This window comes from Ranitomeya imitator, chromosome 9 (assembly GCF_032444005.1).
Source record: "Ranitomeya imitator isolate aRanImi1 chromosome 9, aRanImi1.pri, whole genome shotgun sequence".
Classification (NCBI taxonomy): Eukaryota; Metazoa; Chordata; class Amphibia; order Anura; family Dendrobatidae; genus Ranitomeya; species Ranitomeya imitator.
Window position 1 is genome coordinate 47,464,967 of NC_091290.1, and position 23,189 is coordinate 47,488,155.

At 40.2% G+C, this 23,189-nt stretch overlaps 1 protein-coding gene and 1 long non-coding RNA gene across 2 annotated transcripts in view; one reads left to right on the forward strand and one right to left on the reverse strand.

The window, feature by feature from the left end:
- Nucleotides 1-23,189, reverse strand: part of LOC138649157 (uncharacterized) — a 197,375-nt gene that overhangs the window by 30,278 nt on the left and 143,908 nt on the right. The gene's annotated exons all lie outside the window — the stretch shown is intronic.
- The window catches only part of LOC138649155 (mucin-2-like), a 134,053-nt gene continuing 114,206 nt past the window's right edge, over nt 3,343-23,189 (forward strand). The window contains exons 1-3 of the mRNA XM_069739322.1: nt 3,343-3,444; nt 3,639-3,900; nt 20,003-20,117. Of these exons, the coding sequence (XP_069595423.1) occupies nt 3,369-3,444; nt 3,639-3,900; nt 20,003-20,117 (453 nt within the window). The 5' untranslated portion in view covers nt 3,343-3,368. The remainder of the gene's footprint in view (nt 3,445-3,638; nt 3,901-20,002; nt 20,118-23,189) is intronic.

A 23,189-nucleotide genomic window follows, 5' to 3' on the forward strand; every position in this document is an offset into this window, starting at 1 on the left:
AGGACATCTGGACTCAGGAAAGACCTCAGGACATCAGGACACAGGCAGGGCATCAGGGTACAGACAGGACATCAGGATATCTGGACCCAGGGTCACAGGCAGACATCAGACAGGAGTCGTTCAGTTTCGGACATCCGACACGACCTACAGGCACCACCAGAGACATCAGGCTCCAAGCTCCAGACAGCAGTCATCAGGTTCCAGACTGCGGTCGTCAGGCTCCGGGCATAGGACCTAGGAAGGAACTCAAGCGTGATGGTGCAGACACCGCCGTACTGGACATGAGCCAGACAGTGTTAACACCGCATGGTAGTCAGAGCACAGAGTAGTAGATGCTCAGCAGAAACACCAGTTTCAAGAGACTCAAAGTCACTGGGAGTGAGGCTCCAGATGCAGAGGGGTTCCAGGAACATAATCACAGCAGACACAGTTCAGACAGGTTCAGGTACAGGACAGGCGCCAGAACAGGACAAAACAGGAATCAAGGCAAGGACTTTGGTACCAAAAAATAGACAGGAGAGGTGCAGGAACAGAAACACACATAGCAAAGTTCAAGAGCTTTGTGAGTGTAGCTCCGGCCCCACTCATAGGGCAGGTGAGCTTTATATATGAGCTGCCCCTCAGCAATTAGCTGGGGACAGCATTTGAAGTACACACCCTAACCCTGATAAAAGCAGGGGAGGTGTGGCCGCGCATGCCCTAAGCACAAACAGAAACCATTACAGCACACAGTGCAGGATCTGAGGCTCAGGGCACCTGGCTGAGACTGCAAGCACTGAACCACGTGGAAAATCATGCACCAAATGCAAATGACCTCACAACCTGTGGACAGCTTCAAAGCAGCAACCAGGGACCGCACATGAGGAAGGTATGCTGCAGGGCAGATACCTAAACAGCCATGTACGACTGTGCAGCAGAGCAGGGAACTGAGAAGGCTCCATTAAGGTAACAGTCAACAGTATCCCAGCTCAAGTTAGGGAGAAAAGAGTAAAAGGTTAAAGGAAACAAATATGAAAACCAGAAACAGACAGAACGGCATGACATGTAGCAGAGGCGATCGGGCAATGGCAGCTTCTAGTCTCCTATGGAGACTATTGAAACATGCCAAAAGTAAAAAAAAAGTTTTTAAAAATATATATATAAGAAAAAATATATAAAAGTTCAAATCACCCCCCCTTTCGCCCCATTCAAAATAAAACAATAAAAATAAAATCAAACATACATATATTTGGTATTGCTGTGTTCAGAATTGACGGATCAATAAAAAAAGGATTAACCTGATCACTAAACGGCGTAGCGAGAAAAAAAGTCAAAATGCCAAAATTATGTTTTTTTTGGTTGCCACGACATTGCCTTAAAATGCAATAACGGTCGATTAAAAGAATGTATCTGCACCAAAATAGTCTCATTAAAAACATCAGCTCGGCACGCAAAATATAAGCCCTCCCCTAACCCAAGATCACGAAAAATGGAGACACTACAGCTATCGGAAAATGGCGCAAAAAACAAGTGTGGGATTTCACTTGTTTTGCAATTTCACCGCACTTGGAATTTTTTTTCCCCGTTTTCCAGTACATGACATGGTAAAACCAATGGTGTCATTCAAAAGCACATCTGGTCCTGCAAAAAGCAAGCCCCTCACATGGCCATATTGACGGAAAAATAAAAAAGTTATGGCACTGGGAAGGAGGGGAGCAAAAACGAAAATGCAAAAACGGAAAAAGCTCCGGGGGTTAAGGGGTTAAAGAGTAGCAGTTGTATTTTTTTCATAAATCAATAGTACACGTGAAAATAAGAAGCTTTATCATATATCGTATTGGAGAAATCTATTTCTTCCTCCTTCTTGACTGATCTCTCATTCTCAAAATTCTGAATTCATGAGTAAAATCTGTCTACAGTGAATACAGATTTTCCCCTTTCTGAGATAGTAGATGAGAGTTGATGCTCATAAAGTTCTAAGGAGAAGTAACTGTTTCAGAAAAAAATGCTACAGAATGTCTGTGTCTGCTGCTAGCTCTTCCCCCTAATTCCCCTCCCCTCTGCATAGAACTTTATAAACACCAACTATCATCTTCTATATCAATTATGGGAAAACCTTTCTTCACTTAATGCAGATTTTACCCATGATTACAGAGTTGATTAGTCATGGGCACTATTAATTTATGAAATAAAATTAAAATGACAGTCACTCTTAAACATCATACTTCCATATGCCTACGCACTGGCTCCAACTGACCTCCTGTAAAGTTATCGTGGAGAACCAATAAGCTGTCATTGCAGCTGGGGACCTGCTGAAAGCCATCGTAACTGCCATCTTGGTCCTCCCATGGCTGACCTTGATACGAGAACCACAATTTCCCTATATGCTGCATTTTTTTTTAGAATTTTTTTCGCACTAAAATAAACACTATACAAATAAAAGCTGTAAAAACTAAATCCAAAAAAACAGCGGCAAAGTAGTTTTCTTTTTCTGCAATATCACCATAATTGGAATTTTTCCACATTTTCCTGTACATTGTATGGTAAAATGAACTGCTTTATTCGAAACTAACTCATCAAATGAAAAAAAGGTTGTGTCTATATATGAAAAAATAAAATCGTTAGGACTTTGCAACAAAAAGAAAGATAAAAAAGAAAGCCCAAAAATAATGATCTCCCCACGTCCGTAATGGAATCTGCGCCAGGTTTTTGCCGCCTAATCTAAGAGCAGCATAATTTAGAGACAGGGAAGTTGATTCCACTGAAGAATCAAGTGCTGGGTTTCTTTTTTGGTTTTGTTTTTTATCAGCAGGAGATTATCTCTAGAGGACTAGTAAACCTGCTGCCAGGTAGTCCTCCATATTCATGAGCTCTGTATAACTCCGCCCCACTACTGATTGGTGGATTTTTTTACCGATGCACAGTGTACACAGAAAGCTGCCAATCAGTGTTGTGGGCGGGGTCACACCGAGCTCAGCATTCAGAGAACTGCTAGATCTGCAGCAGAGAGAGGTATTTGCCACAATTTGTGCCATGCGGCTATATTTTCAAATGGTCATCAAATCAAATTCTGAAAAGTTTTCCGCAACATTCAGCAGAACGCAGAATTTGCAATCATGTGGAATGGGGATAGATGATACTGAGCTTATTATAAAGGGCTGCTTGACCTTTCGGGAACATGTCCAGTAGTGATTTGGTTAAAGAAATGAATATCTTTCTGTAAATCCCTCCCGAATGGCTTAATGTTAGAAAAGGAATGTTTATCTGAAATGCAGAGATTATATTTTCTGTCTCCCCAGTGTGATGTCACCATACACTGCCTAATCTTATAAAATCCATGGTGTGAATATCACTAATACCATTTAGCTTGCTTCACATCAGAATACACAATGCAGTGTTGGACGCTCGGCTTGTGGGTGCTTTGTCTTTCTTTGGGGTTCTCGAGAGCCATTGATGTGATACCAGGCAAGTATCTCACAGTCTTTAATATACCTATGAATGGCCGCTCCTTGGAGCCCCTGTATATACAACACTGCTATATAGATGTATGTTTGGTATATTATTTTTTATTACGATTTTGCCTTCCAAACGTTATATGTATACTGAGAGTGGACTTTCTTAATTTATTACGAGTTCTAAAATCATGTGACTATCAACAGGTCAAATCCGTAATCACGGTCACTACGTCTGCAGTACCTGGGGGAACTATCATTTCAAGACCTTTGATGGTTTTTTTTACCAGTTTCCTGGCAGCTGCAGCTATAACTTGGCCTCACATTGCGGAGACTCCTACCAAGAATTCTCGGTCCATATTCACCGATCTTTAGTCAACGATCATCCGTTCATAGACAAGATCACCTTCACCATCAAAGATGTGACTGTTCAAATGAAGAGTAACTTATTGGAGCTGAATGGGGACATGTGAGTTGGCACCTATAATGTTCAATCTTTCATGTCTCTAGTGTGTTGGTTGGATAATGCCAAGTATTTTGTACAAAATTGGAGGATCTGTAAAGTCCAAAGGGTTTCCGAACACCTTCCCAACCTTGAATTTGGCAATAAAGTATTAAGCATGGTTATGCCACATAAAACTCCCCAAAAAACGAAAACAAAGGGGATCTGTGATACTGTCACGAGGGTGTCAAATCCGCCTGGAAGATCTGGACTTAGACAGTCAAATCGGGTAATTAATCACACGTCTTCTTTAGAGATCGTGTGATTCATGTCCTATTTTAAACGGATTTGGTTTCCTTTGGTGCTGAGAGGGTTAAGGACTCTTTCCATGCAGTCTGAGAACATGCGGCCTGGTTGTTCTCAGCTGCAACTAGTTATCATTTACTCCCTCTATGTGCACTGGCTCTGGGCGGTTAGTCCCTGCCGGTGAAAGATTTGTCTTCCTGTACTGAATGCCAAAGCTAAGTGGTTGGAGTGGAGTTATTGTAGTAGTAATGTTTAGTTTGCTGTAGTACGTGTGTGTTTATCCCCTGGTCCCTTTTCCCATTTAGTTTATTCCTCCCTGTCTCTATCATCTTCCCTATTGTTAGTTTGTGCTTTTGTATGCTAGAAGTTTTCTGTTATCCTTCTTTTTTCTTTGTGTCTTGTTTAGCTTACGTTTCTGTCCCATGTCTCCAGGGGTTAGGAAGGGGACTGATTAGGGGGTTAACAGGTGCATAGCAAGGTCAGAGACCCGAGCCTCTCTACCTTCAAGAGTACCCCTAGGACCGGGATAGTTAGGGTCCCAGTTCCAGCGACAATTTGAGGCCCCTCTCCCTTACTGAAAATCGTCATCGCGTGACACATACATTTAACAGTGTAGAATTTGGAAAGTCAAATCTAGTAAAAAAAAGTTCTTAAAAAATATATTGTAAAAAAAAAAAAAAAGTTTCACTTACACTCCATTTGCCCATCCACAAATAAAGATATAAAAGAATAACATATTTGGCATCTCAGCATCTGTAAAAGTCAGATCATGACAATGTAAGGTGAATGAACCAATATGGAAAAAGATGTGAGGAAAAAAAGATTAACTGCTGTAATTGCCTTTTTTTAGTAATTTCTCCCTAAACCAATGCACTAGAAAGTGTAAAAAGTCATCATATAATGTCATCAATAAAAATAACTACTCACTTTTTAAAGAAAAAAAGCCCTACAAAGATTCACTGGCATAAAAATTAAAAAGTTGCGGTCCTCTGAAAATGGTGACACATCAATATTTTTTACAAAGATTTGTACATTTTTTAATCACTGAATGAAAATACCCCCCCCAAAAAAACTATTGTTATCGCTGTAATGGTACTGATCTAGAGAATCATGTTGCCAGGTCATTTTTCTTAACATACAATAAAAGCTGAAAAATTAAATTGAGAAATCAGTGGTGGAATTGCATTTTTAGACAATTCACCTCATTTGGATTTTTTTCCCCCTTTTTAAATGGAATCTGTCAGCAGTTTTTTGCTATGAAATTTGAGGGGAGCATGAGGAAAGGACAGATACCCTGATTCCGTGGATGTGTCACTTGCTAGGCTGTGTGCTGTTGTTTCAATTACATCAGTGTTTTATCAGCAGGAGTTAATCACTACAGGACTAGATGTCTGGTGCTCATTGGTCCAACCACGCTCCTACCATTGATTAGCAGCTTTCTATCAATGCACAGTGTAAACAGGAAGCTGCCAATCAGCGATGTGGGCGGGTTTATACATGGCTCAACATTGGTGCTCTGCTAGATCTTCAGCAGAGAAAATAGTGATTGTATCAGCATGACGACGAGCAAACCAGCAAGTGACACATCACGGGAATCAGGGTCTCTGTCCCTACATCATTCTGCTGTCAAATTACAGATTCCCTTTAAGCACATTACATGGTAAAGTTAATTTTGGTATCCAAAAACAAAACTTGCCTTGCAAAAATACAAGCCTTCCTTTGGTTATTTGGGCATAAAAATAAAAAATAATGTGTGCTTCTTAGAAGAAATAGCCTGGTGTGGAAAGTGCAAATGTTTGTGCATTATGGAAGCATAACAAATTAATGTGAAATTAACATTTGCTACACCTGTATTTGTATTTTCTATTGATAAATCTGATTTGTGTGTTCATTGTTTGTGAACCTGTTAAGACCCCAAAGAGTAGTATGCAGACCATAGGCTTATGCTCCTGCTCGACATATATCTCTCAGACTGACAATGACAATTATATTTCTTGATTGGCGCTAAATGTTCCCAAATCTCATAGCTATCAATTTTATATTTATATTTTATGAAGATAATAACTTATGGGGAAACTTTTACACATGGTTTGTTGAATTTTGTTAGCTAAAGGGAATCTGTCACCAGGTTTTTGCTAATCAATCTGAGAGCGGCATAATGTAGAGGCAAAGACCCTGATTCCAGCTATGCATCACTTACCGGGCTGCTTGCTGTCACGTTGATAAAATCCCTGTTTTTTCTGCTGCAGTTATTCAACTGTGGAGCTCTGTAACCCCGCCCACACCACTGATTGGCAGCTTTCTGCCCATGAGCAGTGTACACAGAAAGCTGCCAATCAGTGATGGGGCGGGGTTATGCAGAGCTCATGAATATGCTTGACTACTTGGCAGCAGGTCAAGTAATCCTCTAATGATAATGTACTGCTGATAAATCAGTGATTTTATAAAAACTATACTAAGCAGCCCAGTAAGTGACACATGGCTGGAATCAGGATTTCATGGTGAATGATTCTCTTTAAAGCTATCAAAGATGTACATGTGTGACTCAGTTTTCAGATGTATTTCTGGGTCATGTGATTGCAAACTATTGAAATGAGCTTTACCTGTTAATTTCACAAAATCTTCTGGCTTGTACAGGTGAGTCAGCTGTTAGGTACAAATGGCTGCATTGGAAACCAGGCTAGTTGCGACAAAAAATGCTCATCCCCATTGTGCTGCCTTTACATTGCTTGCATATTCTGGTCTGCACAAATGGACCAAAGTAGCGCATGAAGCAATTTTTCCACGCAAACCATCAATCTGCATTGAAAATCAGCCATGCGCACTGACACTTGCTATAATGGGTCTATGGGCGCTCTATGGAACTCATGGACAGCACATAGACCAATCTATTACATAAAGAGGAGAACCTGAGTCTTCATATATTAAAAACACCATTATTTATTAATATCAAAGACATAATGAAAAGCGTAAAGAAAAAGTAAATAAACAATTAAATAAATACAATGTTAATTATATGTTACATTCGTATGGATAAAAATTTGATCCTAAAAGGAGACAATTTTAAGTGGCCGCCAAACTGGACATGTGTAATACAGCACTGAAGTTATATCCAAATGGACAGTGTAAAAATTGTCAATTTCTAGCCGCAAGAAAATCATGTACTAACAACTCACATATAGTGGGATAAGGGTAACAGCATATTACAAATCAAGTCATATGACTAGTCTGAGCTAGAAAGACACGGTATATTTCCTGCAATGTAGTGCTGTTTCAGAGAAATAAAGAAAGCATAAAGCAAATATGTGAAAGGTTAATTAACCATAGCGGTATCTCTGATTTAATCCAGTCCAGGAGGCGACGACTCACCCCGACGCACGTTTCGCATGTCCAGTTTGGCGGCCACTTAAAATTGTCACCTTTTAAGATTAAATTTTTATCCATACGTAATTAACATGTAATTAACATTGTATTTATTTAATTGTTTATTTACTTTTTCTTTATGCTTTTCATTATGTCTTTGATATTAATAAATAAATATATGAAGACTCAGGTTCTCCTATTTATTTAATATTACGTTTGAGTCAGTATATTGGTGATTTTTGTATTAAGGTGTGGCTGGTTCCTTGTGTTACAATCTATTACATGTAGTCTTCTCATGAATAGGGATAGGGAAGTTTGGATTCAGTGGGTTCAACAGAACTTTATTTCAACGTTCAGTTTGGGTACCACAACTATATCCGAACTTGAACCTTATCCCGAACCCCATAGCATTCAATGGTAACCCAAACTTTGCAGCTGGAAAATCTCTCTCTCCCCTTCTCGGGCTCCCGAACTTTAATACGGACTTCCCAGTCAGTGTTCAGATTTCAGCACTGGACACTTGGTTTCCAGTACGAACCCCGAACTTTCCAGTTTGGGTTCGCTCATCTGTACTCATGAATTTTTGTCCGCACTCACGTAGCTGTTACCTTTACAGGCACCTTTATGGTCTCAATATTCCATCCTCATATGATCGTCATGAGTATTCCATTCGCTTAGTATTCCACTATTTTCTTTCCCCTGTATTTTGCAGCATCTTCTATTATAGCACTTTAGTGCTATAGTCATGTTTTCACTAACTATAAACACCATTCAAGAAAAAGGAAAATTTTAAAGGTCCATTAGTCAAAGAAAGCAAAATACTAAAGCTTAGGGCTAAGGCTTAAATGATAAAAAAATGGAATTGGCCCCATATTAGTGACCTATCTCCAAATTCATTATTAATAGTGCTTGTTTCTGTGTTTGATATTGTCCGGGCTGCCTAAAGAGAAATAATTTGTACTGATGTTTTGGGGGAAAATTTACCATCGTCGAGATTAAACCTGCTTTGTTGAGAACACAGGGAGTCTTGATCTGCATTCCTCCAAGTGTTCAGTTATTAGATTTCATGATCTCGTAATTTCCCTATAAAGCTGGTTGATATGGGGTAGCATTACATGGTTATTTGGCAAAGAATAATTTAATCGGTTTTGTAGTTTTAAAATAACTATTGTTGTCTCAGGCAACCTGAGATGCTGGTGGATTTGACCCTTGCTTAACTTCTTCGCCTTATCCTTTCTGGATTACTTTTTTCAGCATTACATACTGGCTTTACATTGGTTTCCTCAAAGTGATAATAATTCTGTGATTTATAAAACATCATGTACTCAAGGGAAATTCATCCTAAGATTTTCTTCTGAAAATCTTATCTATAGATTTTAGCTGATAAATTGTCTTTTCCCTGAATTGCTTTTGTGTACGTACGGTAGTTCTTTAATGTATGTGACTCTTTCAAAATTTCTACCTAAATTTGACTTAAAACTACATCGTATTTTTCATATAAGTGCTAAAAGTAGATAAAGAGAACTAAATCAAACAAATGAGTAAAAAATATTAGACCCTGTCATTTTTTATTGAAGAAAATGAACCAATATCACATGCCTCTGAGTGGCATAAGTATATGAACTTCTAGAATTAACAGACAATTTGAAGGTGAAATTAGAATCTGATGTATATATATATATATATATATAAATATATATATATATATATATATATATATATTGACAATCCTGTATGCGTGGACAGCCTTTTTTATTTAAAAAAAACAGGGAACTATTAAAGTTCAATGTTCACAGAATGCTTGTGGAAGAGTATCATGGCATTAATGATGAAGATTTCTGAGGACTTCAGAAGAAGAGAGTTTCCAGCCCTGGTCCTCGCTCGCCTCCTTCTCTCTTCCGACCAACCAAGGCCCCGCAGTCTGCTCACCAGTTGCTGGCTCTCCAGTCTGCTGTCTGCAAGAACCCAAGAGGTGAAGGCTGTGGCATGGCTTTGGGACTTGGTGGTTCTGGGACTTGGTGGTTCCCGGGAAAGTGGCCAGTTCCAGACCACAGGCTCCCTCTACATTTCTGTTGTGCCAGCTTGGTCTGGCTCTGATATTCCTCCGGTTGTTCCTTTGGGAGTCTTGTGGGATTCTGCCATCCTTGTTGCCTCTTCATCCGCTAATCATGTTACACTGTATGTTACTAATTCAATCCAGAAATTTTTTATGTAGTGTTATATACCACCAAAAAGTAAAATGAAGCAAGTAACACGCTATGGATGACTAATTTAATCCAGAAAAAACTTTTGAATGCTTTTTTGGAGTGTTATATACCACGGAAATATCAAACCAAGTACTTAATCCTCTATTGATGACAAATGAAATCCAGAAATTTATTTGAACGCTTTCTTTTGACTGTTATATACCACTGAAATGTAACATAAAGCACGGAATACTCTATGGATGACTAATTGAATCCAGGAAACATTTTTAACGCCTTTTTTGAGTGTTGTATACCACCAAAATGTAAAACAAAGCACCTAATACTCTATGGATGACTAATTGAATTCACAATTTTTTAAACAATTTTTTTGAGTGTTATATACCACCGAAATGTAAAACAAAGCACGTAATACTCTATAGATGATTAATTTAATTCAGAAACATTTTTGAACACTTTTTTGTAGTGTCATATACCACTAAAATGTAAAATTATGCACTTAAAACAAACCTTTCAGCAGGATTGTGTTTAATCTTTATTGATAATTTTGAGATAATGAGATTCTCAGGGTGGGACTGTGGGTGGCGCTTTATGTGGTGCTCTGCATACATATGCATCTTTATGGGCTTATGACAGGTCACTGATCCTTCAGTGACATGCCCCCAATTTTACATATTGCATAGAATATTGTGTGGAAAAAAAGTAACATTCATCACGCAGGCGGCGGCCCTGTAGCATGATACAATGGATAATATGCATATATTCATTTATGATTTAATCATATAGTATTGGGGAGAGAAACAAAAAAGTATCTTAATCAAAATGGCGCTGACGACTGTGCCTGCACAATAGCATCTATCGCTTTCCGATAGATGTTACTGCGCCGGCGACATCTCCAGCACAATTTTGTTAGAGGGGAAAAAAACTGCCTGCACAGTAACATCTATTGGAACAATGAAGATAATTTTTTTTTCTCCCCACAATACTATATGACTGAATCATAAATGGATATATGCATATTATACATTGTATCATGCTACAGTGCAGGCGCTGGTGCCTGTGTGACGAATGTAATTTTTTTCCACACAATATTCTTTGCAGTATGTAAAATAGGGGGCAAGTTGAATGATCAGTGACCAGTCATAAGCCTATAAGGGTGAATATGTAGACAGAGCACCACATAAAGCCTTGCCTACAGGCTCGCCCCAAAGCACAAGAATCTCATTAGCTGAAAACTGCGAATAAAGATTAAACAACAACCACAAGGCGATTTCCATCAACCAAGGTATGATTTTAATCAGTATAAAAGTACCAACCTAATACTGTCTGTAGTTTACTGAGCACAATTCTGCTGACAGGTTCACTTTAATACTCTATGGATGACTAATTGAATCCATAAAAAAATTTTGAATGCTTTTTTGGAGTGTTAAATTCCACTGAAATGTAAAATAATGCACTTAATACTCTATTTATGACTAATTGCATCCAGAAAAATATTCCAATGCTTTTTTGAGTGTTATATACCACCGAAATGTAAAAAAAAAGCACATAATAATCTATAGATGACTAATTGAATCCAGAAAAATGTTTGAACGCTTTTTTGAGTGTTACATACAGGAACTGACAACTCAGATTACTGTGATCTTCTGACAATTGAGTTTATCATAATCCAATTTAAAGTAGCTTAATTTGAAAATAAATCTTTATATGATTTATTGTAGTATTTTTATATAGTCTTGTGTATGTCTTTGATACATCCTTTAAAAGAGACAATTACAGACCATGTCATTCAGTTACAATTTCCTTTTTTCTTCTTCAAATACAGTGCAACTAAAAGATTTATAGTTACTGTAAATTAAAGAGTTACAATACACTTGCAAGTTACACCCATCTGATGAGGCACAGAAACATAAATGTTGTAATAAATGCAAGTTGGTTCTAGTACATTATGTCCTTAACTGAAAAAATAAATCACTAAACAATTGAGTTAACGTTAACCGCAGTTTGTTCACAGGAGCTACACCCCCAGGACTGTTTTACTTCACATAGACCTCAACTATCAATCCAATTCCCACTGAGTCTCAGGTTGTCAGTGGCTCAAGTCTTATTCTCCAAAGTCCTGCTTCTATGAGCCAAGATTTGCTGCTTTGTCCAGGTCCTGTACTCTAGAGCTCTGCCTTTATCTACCAAAAACCTGTCCTTAATTGCCAATGTCTCCTTGCGTAGACCATGCTCTTCAGGCACATCTTTCCCTTCACCTAAACCAAACTCCTTGAAAGACCAACTGTTAATTCTTAGACATTTTTTTTCTAATCTACTACGCTATGCAAATAAACTACTTATTTGCCTCCAAACAACAAGGCCTCTCCAGCTATTTACTAGGCCTCATAGAACTGGGCTTTATTACTGATTTTACCAAACCCAGCTTAGCCTCTTCTGGCTTTGATCCCAGCACCCCTTCAGTGCTTTATCAAGGCAAAAATTACCTCCCTAACCACACAAGATTCCCCCAGAGCTGTCACCCTCCTCCATGCCAGCTCCCCCAACCCATTTTGCAAGCAGTCACTGCATTAGGTCACAATATGCTGGGTGAATTTCTTTTCAGCTCTCTTCGTAGGCCCAATGTCATGCCACCCATTTCCAACCCTCTTCCAATCCTCAGTAGGCAAACCACTTCCAGCTTCCAGTCTACCACCACTCGCAATGTCCAGTCCTGTACTGGTTTACAGTATACCAAATTACTTTTAAGTGGGAAAAGCCTCAGGCCTTAGCAAAACAATGGTCATTTTCATTTCTTATAGGTACCACACATGGACCAACTACATTCTCCTTTCTCTGTTTCAAATCTCCCGTGTTATCTTCTCTCAGAAACTACACCACACTGTTTGGTGGCACAGAATACAACCAGTAAAGTCCTGTCATGACTCTGGATGGGCTGATTCTGGCTCCTTCCTGGTTAGGTCTGGGTTAAATTAGTCCACCTCTCTTTGGTTCTGGGGCGGCTATTTAGTGCTGGTAGTTCCTGGGTTCTGAGTCGGCTATACTTCCGTCTACTTGGTCTGAGATAGCTGACCCAGGTAATTCATCTGTAATCGTTGTGCCTCTGTGCGTGTGTGCCTTGCTGCCCCTGTTTTATGCTTGGTACTTCTGTCTGTCCTGGCTTTCTGACCCCTTGGCTTGTCTCTGACTCAGCTGCTGTTTTGCTCCTTGCTACCTCGCTTCTGTCTGGCTCCCGACCCTCGGCTTGTCCTTTGACTACGTCTCTGTCTTAGTACTCTGTGTCCTGCATTTTTGCTAGACCCTCTGTTCTTGCATGGTAAGTCTGCCCCCATCGTCCCTGCAGTGATGACGTGACCTGCCTAGGTTCAGGTCCTGTGTGCACTGTGTGCATCATTCCTCCCTCTCCCTGCACTCCTGCTTGCGCTCCCTTAGGCTGCCTCTCTACGTCACCAGGCAGCGTCATTACAAGTCCTTACCATGTCTTAAGGCCCCGTCACACATAGCGACACTGCAGCGATACCGACAACAATCCGGATCGCTGCAGCGTCGCTGTTTGGTCGCTGGAGAGCTGTCACACAGACAGCTCTCCAGCGACCAACGATCCCGAGGTCCCCGGTAACCAGGGTAAACATCGGGTAACTAAGCGCAGGGCCGCTTCCGACACGACCAGCGATCTCACAGCAGGGGCCTGATCGCTGGTACGTGTCACACATAGCGAGATCGCTACTGAGATCGCTGTTGCGTCACAAAACTTGTGACTCAGCAGCGATCTCGCTAGCGATTTCGCTATGTGTGACGGGGCCTTTAGTGTTGACAGACCAAGAGACTTCTGAGTTCAATTCAGGAGAACAATTACTGGGCTGGCAAATAATCCATGTTGTGTTGGAAGGGGACTAATCGACTAGGTCATTTTGGTAGCTTAGTCAGTCCCGTCTCTGTCTATAAAGCAACCATGACAGAGAAGGGAGCTAACTTGGCTATTAAAATAAGCAAGTCAGCCACCCCGGTTAACACTTTGCATTGGCTATATCTTATATACCCACAAATTAAATGTTTTTATGTATTAAACCCAAGCTAGAAGTGAAGATGTTGGAATTGGCCTTAATATTTATATATTGGGGTTCTTCTTATTAACACTCCGTCACATACAACTGATCTGACAGGCGCTTCTCTTTTACTTTCATTTCTCCTTCCTCACCAGAATGTGAGGAAACCCCCTCCCTCCAGGTAGTCTCCTGTCTCTTGAAGGTCTGTGAAACCTGATATCACAGTTGGATTTCAGAGCTTCAGGGGAGAGGATATAGCTGCACAGATCTCTCAGGCTCATTGTATGTGAATACGTCACATTCAGTAAGGTTGGTATTTTATGTTTTTATTCATCACAATAGTTTATTTAGCTTGTTTTATGAATGTATAGCACAAAATGTGAGGATATTTCATAGAAATAAGGGAGATTTTATAAAAGAAAGTGTGCTGCTCAGGCATATACAGTAGTTCCCTAACATATTCCTTCTCTTGCTTCAGATTATCTGCTGAAATGGAGAGGAAAATGTACAATTTATCCAAACAACTTGATATTGAGGAAGTAACAAACATGCTGTTTGATGATAGAGACCTCACACTGAATGAGGATTTAGGAGAGGAAAGTGAGATTGATTCTCATGATGAGGTGGAAGAATGTGTCCTGGATTCTGAAACAGAGCAAGATGGTGACAGTGGTGAGGATGAAGAAGTTGGATCATATTATATTGGAAAAGATAAAAATACTAAATGGAACAAGAAGCCATTCCAGAAAAAACGCAGGGAACCTTTAAACATTATTACTCACCTTCCTGCAGTAATAGGAACTGCACGTAATGCAAAAACTGCAGTTGAATGCTGGAACAGTATATTTACAGATGACATTCTGGACTCTATTGTCACATATACCAACCAATATATAGACATTATAAAGGACAAGTACATCTGCAACAGAACCATCAAGCCCACAGATGAAATAGAACTGCGTGCTTTTTTTGGATTACTGTACCTTGCAGGAGCTTATAGGGCAAATAGACAAAGTTTGGAGGAACTCTGGGGTAAAGATGGGGATGGAGTTGAAAAATTTAGCCTTGTTATGTCCATAAACAGATTCAAGATTCTAATTCGTTGCCTTCGGTTTGACGACAGAACTACCCGAACCGAACGCAAAACACATGACCGACTTGCTCCAATTCGTGATATATTTCAAAGATTTGTTGTAAACTGTAAACAAAGTTATTACCCTGGAGAGAATCTCACTATTGACGAAATGCTCCCTGGTTTTCGTGGTAGATGTGCCTTTCGTCAATATATTCCATCAAAGCCAAACAAATATGGAATAAAAAGTTATGCCCTTGTTGATGCCAGTAAGACCTACACTTACAACCTGGAAGTTTATGCAGGAAAACAACCAGAAGGTCCTTACTGTGTGAGCAACAAACCCATTGATGTTGTAAAAAGACTGGCTGAACCCTTATTTGGATCGGGTCGCAATATTACAGCTGACAATTGGTTTACAAGTTGTGATCTGATTGATTATCTGAAAATTCAGAAGCTGTCATATGTGGGAACTGTAAGAAAAAACAAAAGGGAATTGCCGCCACAGTTTGTAAGTGTGAAAGAGAGACAACAGTACAGCACTATGTTTGCATTCCATAATGGAAAGGCTTTAGTTTCCTATGTACCACATGCCAAAAAAATCGTACTTCTTCTATCAACACTTCATGATGATGCTGCCATCGATCCTGGGACTGGGGCAGAAAAAAAACCGGAGATAATTACATTTTACAATGCCACCAAAGGGGGTGTGGATACAGCAGATCAGATGTGCTCCACTTTCAACGTCAGCAGAAACATCAAACGCTGGCCAATGGTCATATTTTTTGCTATGTTGAATTTGGGTGGTATAAATTCACAAGTAATTTATCTTGAAAACAAGCTTGAACCACTCCGTAGACGATTGTATCTGAAAAAATTGGCCCATGAACTAGTACTTGGAGAGCTACGCAGGAGAAGCGTGAAAACAATCGGTATCCCCTCTCGCCTTCAAGTTCAGCTCAAAAGGTTCCGCCCAGAAGATGATGGTGAAAAGTCACCATCTGCACCAACTCACAAAAGAAGGAGATGCACCACCTGCCAAACGGAAAGCGGAACCAGAAGGCTTTCAAATTATGAATGTCTCAAATGTCATAAAGCAATTTGCCTGACACATGCAAAAATGGTGTGTAATTCTTGCTATTTGCTCTGCAAGTGTGACTTTTCTGGGGAAACCTCAGCATCTACTTCTGATTGAATATGTTTTTAATAGTACTTAAGGTACCTTAAAATTAAGTTTGTGTTCAAAAATTTTCTTTGTACATTTTTTTGATAGAGTCAAACTGGGGACTATTTGGCGGGAGTTTTGAAAAGTTTGTATTTCATAGTTATTAGTTTTATGTTAAGTAAATGGTTTTTTTTGCAACTGATTATGTGTAGTCTCTTTTATTACATCCCTATGAAGGTCACTAATCACTTTTAGAGCACTGAAATTGCAAACATTAGATATTATAGGTATTTTTCCAGCAGGCGCCTGACAGGCACATTGTATGTGAACTCGTTAGTCCGAATATTGTATGTGACGGAGGGTTAATAAATTCTATTTGTTAATATTAGGAACATAACTATTCATTTATTCTAAACCTTTTTTAATTGACACTGCTTTAACTTAAATAAATAACTGTATTTTGACATATTAAAAAGCCTTAAATATATAAAATTATTTATTAAGAATTACAATAAATTTAGCAGAGATTAATTTAATATCAATGATATTATAACAATAATTTTATTTATATAGCGCCAACATATTCCCCCCGCACTTTACAATTAGTCGGGGACATGTGCAGACAATAAAGAGAATACAAAGTAACACATAGTTCACCAGTTTCAGGAGGAGCGAGGGTCCTTCTCCCAAGCTTACAATCTATAGGGAAATAGGGGGACACAATATGTAAAAAGTGCTGATCATGTACGGTCCAGGAATCAGCATGATCTGGTCACCAGCCAGTATATAAGTGCAGTTACCATGTGCTATTGGGTGCATTGAAGAAGGGAACAAGGGGAGTTAACTTAGTGAATTGAGGTGATAGGCCTGTCTAAAGATATGTGTTTCTAAAGTACGTTCAAAAGCACAGGTTAGGATTAGATGTCAACAAAACTGATATCTGGACAACTCCCAAATGCCTACAGATTTTTCTTTGACCCCTTAGTGACCGGGCCAAATTTTTTAAACCTGACCAGTGTCACTTTATGTAGTAATAACTCTGGAATGCTTCAACATATCCCATTGATTTTGAGATTTTTTTTTTCCGTGACACATTATATTTTATGATAATGGTAAATTTGCATTGCTATGTTTAGTGTTTATTTCTAAAAAAATATTCAAAATTTGACAAAAATGTTAAAAAATTTCCATTTTTCAAACTTTTAACGATTATCCCCATAATCGAGATGGTCACACCACACAAAAACATTAATAAATAATATTTCCCTCATGTCTGCTTTACATCATTTTGGAAAATGTTGTTTTATTTTGTTAACATTTTAGAAGGTTTAAAAATGTTGCAGGAATTTTTCAGTTTTTTTTCAAGGAAATTTACAAAATCTATTTTTTTAGGGACCTACTCAGTTTTGAAACAGCACCCCCAACTTGCTTAACCCCTTCATGACCTTGGGATTTTTCATTTTTCCGTGTTCGTTTTTCACTCCCCTCCTTCCCAGAGCCATAACTTTTTTATTTTTCCGTCAATTTGGCCATGTGAGGGCTTATTTTTTTGCGGGACGAGTTGTACTTTTGAACGACACCATTGGCTTTAGCATGTCGTGTACTAGAAAATGGGAAAAAAATTCCAAGTGCGGTGAAATTGCAAAAAAAGTGCAATCCCACACTTGTTTTTTGTTTGGCTTTTTTGCTAGGTTCACTAAATGCTAAAACTGACTTGACAGGTCAGTGCGAGTTCATAGACACCTAACATGACTAGGTTATTTTTTATCTAAGTGATGAAAAAAAATTCCAAACTTTGCTAAAAGAAAAAAAAAAAAATTGCGCCATTTTCCGATACTCGTAGCGTCTCCATTTTTCGTGATCTGGGGTCGGTTGAGGGCTTATTTTTTGCGTGCCGAGATGACGTTTTTAATGATAGCATTTTGGTGCAGATACGTTCTTTTGATCGTCCGTTATTGCATTTTAATTCAATGTCGCGGCGACCTAAAAAACGTAATTCTGGCGTTTCGAATTTTTTTCTCGCTACGCCGTTTAGCGATCAGGTTAATGCTTTTTTTAAATTGATAGATCGGGCGATTCTGAGCGCGGCGATACCAAATATGTGTAGATTTGATTTTTTTTTTATTGATTTATTTTGATTGGGGCGAAAGGGGGGTGATTTAAACTTTTATATTTTTTTTATTTTTTTCACATTTTTTTTAACTTTTTTTTTTTACTTTTACCATGCTTCAATAGCCTCCATGGAAGGCTAGAAGCAGGCACAACGCGATCGGCTCTGCTACATAGCAGCGATCTGCTGATCGCTGCTATGTAGCAGAAATGGAGGTGTGCTGTGAGCGCCGACCACAGGGTGGCGCTCACAGCCACCGCTCATCAGTAACCATAGAGGTCTCAAGGACCTCTATGGTTACAATGGAGACGCATCGCCGACCCCCGATCATGTGACGGGGGTCGGCGATGACGTCATTTCCGGCCGCCCGGCCGGATGCGGTAGTTGAATGCTGCTGTCTGCGATTGACAGCGGCATTAAACTAGTTAATAGGTGCGGGCAGATCGCGATTCTGCCCGCGCCTATTACGGGCACATGTCAGCTGTTCAAAACAGCTGACATGTCCCGGCTTTGATGCGGGCTCACCGCGGAGCCCTGCATCAAAGCAGGGGATCTGACCTCGGACGTACTATCCCGTCCGAGGTCAGATAGGGGTTAATATTGCTTTCACATAGTTCATTAACTCTTCAGGAATTAATTCAAAGTGACATGACAGGAATGAAAAAAATGTATTTTTACCACCTAAATGTTTCTAAAGGTACCGTCACACATAACGATATCGTTAATGATATCGTTGCTTTTTGTGACGTAGCAACGATATCGTTAAGGAAATCGTTATGTGTGACAGCGACCAACGATCAGGCCCCTGCTGGGAGATCGTTGGTCGCTGAGGAAAGTCCAGAACTTTATTTCGTCGCTGGACTTCCCGCTGACATCGCTGGATCGGTGTGTGTGACGCCGATCCAGCGATGTCTTCACTGGTAACCAGGGTCAATATCGGGTTACTAAGCGCAGGGCCGCGCTTAGTAACCCGATGTTTACCCTGGTTACCAGCGTAAACGTTAAAAAAAAACAAACACTACATACTTACCTTCAGCTGTCTGTCCCCGGCGCTCTGCTTCTCTGCACTCCTCCTGCATCCTGTGTCAGTGCCGGCCAGCCGGAAAGCAGAGGGGTGACGTCACCGCTCTCTCTCCGGCTGACCGGCGCTGACAGTGCAGAGGAAAGCAGAGCGCCGGAGGACAGACAGCTGAAGGTAAGTATGTAGTGTTTGTTTTTTTAACGTTTATGCTGGTAACCAGGGTAAACATCGGGTTACTAAGCGCGGCCCTGCGCTTAGTAACCTGATGTTTACCCTGGTTACCGGGGACTTCGGGATCGTTGGTCGCTGGAGAGCTGTGTGACAGCTCTCCAGCGACCAAACAGCGACGCTGCAGCGATCGACATCGTTGTCGGTATCGCTGCAGCGTCGCTTAGTGTGTCGGTACCTCAAGTTCGGAACAGGCCACTATAGCCGGCCGACTCTAAGGCCATTATTTGGCCATGAATTGCCATTGCAAACACCAAGACCACACGATCGAGATCTCATACTGCCTATGGGGTTAAAGAGGGAGCCCACACACTTTGTTAACCCTCTAGATGCTGTAGCCACTTTTGACAGCAGTATTTAAGGTGTTAAATTGCCATGGTCGGTGCCAGCACTGATCGTTACTGATACAGCAAGTTGTCAGCTATAGGGAACATCTGACAGTTGCTGGATTGTCACTTGTAGGGGGATGATGCTCTCTTATATCGCAGGTCAGTTTTAAGTTGTATTATTGGTCACTAAGAGGTTAAACAAATCTGATATAAAGTAGCATATTTTTAGAATAATTTTTATATATATGAAATCCATAATTTACAGGTTCATGGTTGTTTTTTCAGCGTGAAGACACCTTATTACAGATTTGGGATTCTCATTCATAAAAATGATGACTATTATAAGATCTACACGAAGGCCGGCCTGACCCTCATGTGGAATAAAGAAGACGCAGTCATGGTAAGTTAAAACGCTGGTTCAACTGCTGGTGCCTGTAGGAATAATGTTTCTCCTGAATAGTCTAACTAGAGATCAGAAATTCAAAAAAAGAAGTCATTTTTTTTCTTTCAAAGTCTCACAAAACATCAGTATAATACAAAATCTGTGCAAAATACTCATGTATTTTAGGACGGATTCGGCCACCAGATCCAAGGAGAAACAGTTATTCCACAACCTTCCCCATAGCTAACACCTTAAGAGCAGATAGATGATCATCAATAATTTTTAATGAACACAATCACATAGAATCGCATAGGAAATATTTTGTAATTTTTTTTTAAATTTATTTTACATCCCTATATAGCACATTTAAGGGGGTATTCCCATTTCCAAGATCCTATCTCAATATGTAGTAGCCTAGGTGTAAAAATAATAATAGTTAAAATAATAATGGTAATGTTAGCAAATACCTCCAATTAGAAATGTAGTATAGTTCTTCTGATTTGCTATGCCGCTTACCCTATGTGCAGGGCATTGTAGTAGCTTAAGTATCCATGGTTATTATAGTTATAACTGTCACTAAATGAGTGGCCGTAACCATGGATATCTAAGCTACTGCATTGCCCTGCACATGGGATAAATGACATAGCAAATCAGAAAAACTATACTGCATTTCTAATTGGAGGTATTTGCTAATATTATTTTTATTGTTTCTATACCTTCTACATATTGCATATAGAATAGAAACAGGTATAGAAACATAAGAAAACAGGAGTAGAAACAGAGCAAGAAAAATAGTGCAAAATATATTTTATTATATCACAAGTAGATAGTACAAAAATACATATATAAATATCACAGGAGGGTGGTTAAAATGGGAAATGAGTCACCACCGGAAAACACCCTGCCGTATCTTAATGTCCCGTAAATAAGTAACATGCAGGCAGAGGCTGTGCATATGTACCATGCCACTCCCGTGGGTAACTAGTGTGCCCCCAACAGGGTGAAATACTAAGCAACAGGGCAGCGCTTACCAGTCAAGTATGGAGTGGCAGGGTGTACCGGATAGGATTCAGGAGATCCCCGACGCGCGTTTCGCTCACGCAGATGTTTAGCTTTCTCAAGGGGAAGTGCTCTAGATCCAAAAAGGACCTTTCAAATAGTGCGGGCACACCCCCATGTGATGAGTCACATGGGGGATATTGGCCAATGGCAGCCGGATAAGCGGCGCATGCGCGCCTGAGGCGTCCCGTCCCATATCAGAGACGGCGTCTCAGCATCGCTATGACGCTGCGAGGGAAATCCCCAGCAGCACCCGCGCGAGGCATCAAGGACGCCGCTCAGAACGGAAACAAAGGAGACCACAAAGCGACGCATGCGCACCACAGCCAGCCAGATATATACAGTGCATGAAATTTAGATAAGGTAATGTGCCCGCAGTAAATAATATATCAGGTATCCACAACAAGGACATGAATGTATATAGCATATCGCACAATCTCGGCCACAATGAAAAATACAAAGAAAAATACATGACATGAATCATAAGAAAACATAACAAAATAAAAAATAAAAATAATAATGAATGTAAATAATGCCACAGAGGAAATGAAAGTAAAAAATACAAAATATAAATTTATAAAAAATAAAAATAAAAATAAAAAATAAAGAATAAAGGCAAAACACACACAAAAAATAAGAATAAATTGACGCATTGGCCAGAGATGCAGCATATATGTCGGTCCACTAGATATAAGGGATCCATCCAGGAGAAAAGTCCGAAAGATCAGAGCAAACAATGGAGGTGATCTAAGACTGAAATAGAGAAACACATATAGAAATAAATAAAACCATATTAAAACAAAAAAGAATCCCCATCTGGGACCCACATTTTTGGCCCAAACAGAACCGGGCACTGGGTAGAAGCACAATAAGAGACAGTATAGCAGTTATAAATAAAAACCGGGAGACCATCAATAATAGAGAACAAAAACTTTCTCCCAAAAAGGAGGAGAAGCTGAGGGACTCGTTGAGACCCCTCGGGGTCAGGGTGTTAAGGCGCACAATCCAGGCTGCTTCCCATTGTGCCAACACCTTCTTATAGTTACCACCTCTGACCCCGAGATGGACACACTCGATGCCCCTGACCTGAAGAGTCCCCGCGTCACAATTATGGAATTGTTTAAAATGGCGGGGAAGTGTCTTCAGGTCAGAGTCATCAGTAGCCCCCTGTGCATTGCGGATGTCCCTGACGTGTTCCCGGACCCGCGTCCGGAATTCCCTGGACGTGAGTCCTACATAGATCAGAGAACATCCGCAAGTGGCATAATAAATGACATTAGACGTACCACATGTAATGTGTTGCCTAATGTCATATGTTTTCAATCCATCTGAAGATGTAAAGGTGGAAGTTCGTGTGATATTGGCGCATGCCACACAGTGACCACACTTGAAGGAGCTCAACATTGGGCCTCTAGTGCCAAATGGATTCGTGGGGGGAGGGACATAGTGGCTCCGGACCAGATGATTAGCCAAGTTAGGTGACCTTCTGGCAGTCATCGATGGAAAATCTCCCAAAACCGAAGCTAGAGCAGGTTCCGTGAGTAAGACCGGCCAGTGTTTTTTCAGAATTTCTCGCATTTTCGGCCACTCGTGGTTGTAGGTTGTAATAAACCGGACCCTATCTCCCTCTGTTGGTGTATCCCTTTTGTTGTTCTTGGGGTACATCAGGTCCCTCCGTGGGGTCTTCCTAGCTCTTTCGAACCCCCGCCTAATGGACCTGCGGCTATATCCACGTGCCTCAAAACGTCCCCTCAAATCCTCCGCCTGTGCAGGGAATCGATTGTCAGTGGAGCATATCCGCCTCATCCTTAAGAATTGACCGACCGGGACGGCCCCAATAGTGCTATAATTATGTGCTGAGCTGGCATGTAACAACGCATTGACTGATGTAGACTTTCTGAACATGTCAGTCTGAATTTGACGTGCCTCATCGATCTCGAAAGTAACATCCAGAAAGTCAATGCGTTGATGATCAAACTGATAAGTCAGTTTGATGTTGAGTTGGTTGTCATTAAGCCGGCTCATGAATTC